This window comes from Haematobia irritans, chromosome 5, assembly GCF_050003625.1.
Source record: "Haematobia irritans isolate KBUSLIRL chromosome 5, ASM5000362v1, whole genome shotgun sequence".
Taxonomy (NCBI): Eukaryota; Metazoa; Arthropoda; class Insecta; order Diptera; family Muscidae; genus Haematobia; species Haematobia irritans.
Window position 1 is genome coordinate 91,661,234 of NC_134401.1, and position 4,082 is coordinate 91,665,315.

The 4,082-nt window shown below is 35.1% G+C and overlaps 1 protein-coding gene across 1 annotated transcript; it reads left to right on the forward strand.

The window, feature by feature from the left end:
- Positions 1–1,424: 1,424 nt before the first annotated feature.
- On the forward strand, positions 1,425–2,052 carry LOC142239916 (uncharacterized). The gene is made up of 3 exons (XM_075311655.1): positions 1,425–1,481; positions 1,545–1,883; positions 1,960–2,052. Exons 1-3 carry the CDS (start codon positions 1,425–1,427, stop codon positions 2,050–2,052), a joined length of 489 nt encoding a protein of 162 aa, XP_075167770.1.
- The last annotated feature ends 2,030 nt before the right edge of the window (positions 2,053–4,082 follow it).

Below are 4,082 nucleotides of genomic sequence, written 5' to 3' on the forward strand. Positions count from 1 at the left end.
GGTGTATAGTTATATATAGTCGATCCCCAATCACACAAAAATTGATCCATATCGGTTCATAATCATGGTTGTCACTCGAGCCAAAAATAATCTACCATTGTCAAAATGTTATTTCTATAGAAAATTTTGTCAAATTTTATTTCTATAGCAAATTTTGTCAAAATTTTATTTCAATAGAAATTTTTTTCCAAATTTTATTTCTATAGAAAATTTTTTCCAAATTTTATTTCTATAGAAACTTTAAACTTAATTATATACGTATTTAATGGGCCTTTTTTAGTTTAATATGTACCACGTATGGACTATATGTTACGGTATTAGGAAGTTTTAAGAAACCTTGCCATCGGCAAGTGTTACCGCAACCCAAGTAATTCGATAGTGGATGACAGTCTTCAGTAGAAGTTTCTACGCAATCCATGGTGGAGGGTACATAAGCTTCGGCCTGGCCGAACTTACGGCCGTATATACTTGTTTTACTATTTTTGCACTATGCTTCGGATCACCATCCTGTTGAAATACGACTTCATCTTCAGGATGGACACTCTTGTCAACAAACTCGGGAAGATGAGTCTGCAAAATGGCGAGGTAGTCTTCCTTCTTCATTATACCATCAATTTTCTGCAATGTGACACCAAGTGAAGCAACCCAAACTATCATGCTTCCACCACCATGCTTCACAGTTTCTTTAACATGAAGGCGTTGAATGGTATCACCAGAACGACGCCAGCAATATTGTTTACCTTCCGATTCAAAACGTTAAATTTTGATTCATCTGACCAGATAACACGTTTGCAGTCATCTGTCGTCCAAATTTTATGTTCTTTGCAAACTGCATTCGCACCTTTTGATACTTTTCGGATAATGAAAGTTTAATTTTTACAGCTGAAAAATAACCAATGTGGTATCACAATGGACTGAACAGTCTAAGTGAGCCTGATACATCGGGGTGCCACCTAACCTATCTAAACCAATGTTGTGGAGCGCTCGTCTTGCTGTCCCTTGGCAACAGTATTATTTTCCGGCGTTACGGACTTGTTCTGCCTCATTTCTGTCATCATAAGGCGAGCGTCTGCTTCGGTCAACAGGTGTTCGGCAACCTCTGGTTTGCGAGTGCACTGTATTACTATAGAGCCGATATTAATTGATTTGCCACCATTTCATACACGTAGCGAAGATCATCATATAGATTTTCTTATAATGTACTGCGTCAGGAACTTATTATATGCGATCCATGGTGGTGGGTTGTTGAGATTCGGCCCGGCCGAACTCATATATAATTGTTTTTTTTTTTTTTTTTAATATTTTTAGAAACTCAAATTCAAGCTTCATTAACCATGGATATACAAAAATCTAGAGAATTGAGAAAATTTTAATTAATCCCATCCAGTAGCAGATATTATTCATCGAGGTAACATTTCAACGAAATGTGGAAACAAATAATTTGCATTCTTTTTGTCAGCCAATATTTTCAAAGCATTGAGGTGAGTCATAGGAACTTTGTATACTGCATTGGTAGTTCAGATTAGCAAATTGTCTACTTTTAGATGGCAAGAAGGCTATTTAATCTTGTTGTGTCAAATGTAACATGCCAGAAATTTGGTACACTTGTTAAACGATTTGATTGTGACTTCGAGAAAATTGCAACCAACAAATATGCCATAAATGCAAATTTTTTCTTGGGTCGCGCTTTGAACAGGAATTCCGAGATTCATGCTCAGGTCTGTTTTACGCCACAGGGATCTTCGAGATCCATTAAGTTTTTTGATATCAGACTTAATATTTGCGATATGTTGACCACAGTCATGGGGAATCCATTTACTAAAGGTCTTTTGGATGAAATGAGAAGATCAAGTAATATACCGTACGATTGTCCTATTAAGGGAGTAAGTAGAGTTAAAAAATGTACAAAATTGTGAAACAAATTACTACGCTTATTCCTTGTTTTGGCTTTTATTGCAGAATTATCTTTATAGTTTCTCCAATTATAGCCTTACAACACAAACTCTACCCACCTATACACCTCTAATGAAATTCAATTTTACCCTAGGTTAGGTTAGGTTATGTGGCAGCCCGATGTATCAGGCTCACTTAGACTATTCAGCCCATTGTGATACCACAGTGGTGAACTTCTCTCTTATCACTGAGTGCTGCCCGATTCCATGTTAAGCTCAATGACAAGGGACCTCCTTTTTATAGCCGAGTCCGAACGGCGTTCCACATTCCAGTGAAACCACTTAGAGAAGCTTTGAAACCCTCAGAAATGTCACCTGCATTACTGAGGTGGGATAATCCACCGCTGAAAAACTTTTTGGTGTTCGGTCGTAGCAGGAATCGAACCCACGACCTTGTGTATGCAAGGCGGGCATGCTAACCATTGCACCACGGTGGCTCCCAATTTTACCCTAAAATGCTTTGATAATAATCAGTTGGTAACGAAGTTTATGGTGAACGGTGCAACAGTTTTGCCCTGAGGCAAGGATTTTTAATGGTAATTTTTGTGTGTAAGAATATGTTTTTTTAATTTTCTCAATTTGCGATTCAAAATATATTTTAGTCGAAAATTGTGTATGATGTGAATTTTATTTTGTAATGAAAAGTTATTCAAGTGTGAACTCTTTTAATTAGTATTTATTTTTTTATACCCAAACCACTATGTGGTTTAGGGTATAAAAACTTTGATCTGCAAACAAATGTGTTTACCAGAAATATCGATTTTATACTCCATAAAATTTAAACCTATCCTGACTCGATTTGGCCCTTGGTGTCCGTCCGTTCATAGAAATAATTTTGACAAAATTTTCCATAGAAATAAGATTTTGAGAAAATTTTTTATAGAAATAAAATTTTGACAAAATTTTCTAAAGATATGAAATGTTGACATAAATTCCTATAGAAATAAAATTTTGACAAAATTTTCTATAGAAATAAAATTTTGGCAAAATTTTCTATAGAAATACAATCTTAAGAAAATGTTTTATAGAAATAAAATTTTGACAAATTTTCTATAGAAATAAAATTTTGACAAAATTTTCTATAGAAACAAAATTTTGAGAAAATTAATAGTTTTAAGCGATTTCAATCTCCCTTCTGTCTCCTGGTTACACTCTTCTGAATCTGAGAGTTTAATTCCTGTAATCTCAAATAGTATTTCTAATAATTTTCTTCATTCATTACTTAATCTTGGCCTTTTTCAAATAATTGGTATTTTCAATTCACACGGCAGATTACTTGATCTGGTGTTTGTTAATAGAACATTTAATATAAGTTTGGAATCCTGTCATGCTTTAACGCAACCTGAAGATCGTTATCACCCTACTATAATATTGCATCTTGCAGCCCCAAATCCTCCACGATCTAGGAACACCAATTCGAACCGAGAGTATTGCTTGGCTAATTATACTATACTAAATTCATTGCTTTAAGGATTTTATATCTATAGACTTAATAAAAAAAAGCCCCAAGATTTGGCTTTCGAAGCCTCTTAGAGAAGAAAATTTCATCCAATCCTGTTGAAATTTGGTACATGGTGTTGGTATATGATCTCTAACAACCGTGCAAAAATTGGTCCACATCGGTCCATAATTATATATAGCCCCTAAGAAAATTTCATTCGATACGGCTGAAATATGGTACATGGTGTTAGTATATGGTCTCTAACAACTACGCAAAAATTGTTCCATATCGGTCCATAATTATATATAGTCCCCATATAAACCAACCCTTTGGCTTGCGGAGCCCCTTAGAGATATAAACCGATCACTGGATTTTAACTCTGTAGCCTCTTGGAAGAGCAAAATTCATCCGATCCGGTTGAAATTTGGTACGTGGTGTTAGTATGTGATCTTTAACAAACATGCCAAAATTGGTGCATATCGGTCCATAATTCTATATAGCCCCCATATAAACCGATCCCAGATTTGATTTTGGAGCAAAATTCATCCGATTAAGTTGAAATTTGGTACATTGTGCTAGTATATGGCCTTTAACAAACATGCCTAATTAGGTCCATATCGGTCTATAGTTATAGTATAGTTATATATAGCCCTCAGATTAACCGAAGACGATGTTAAGTAGCTTTATGA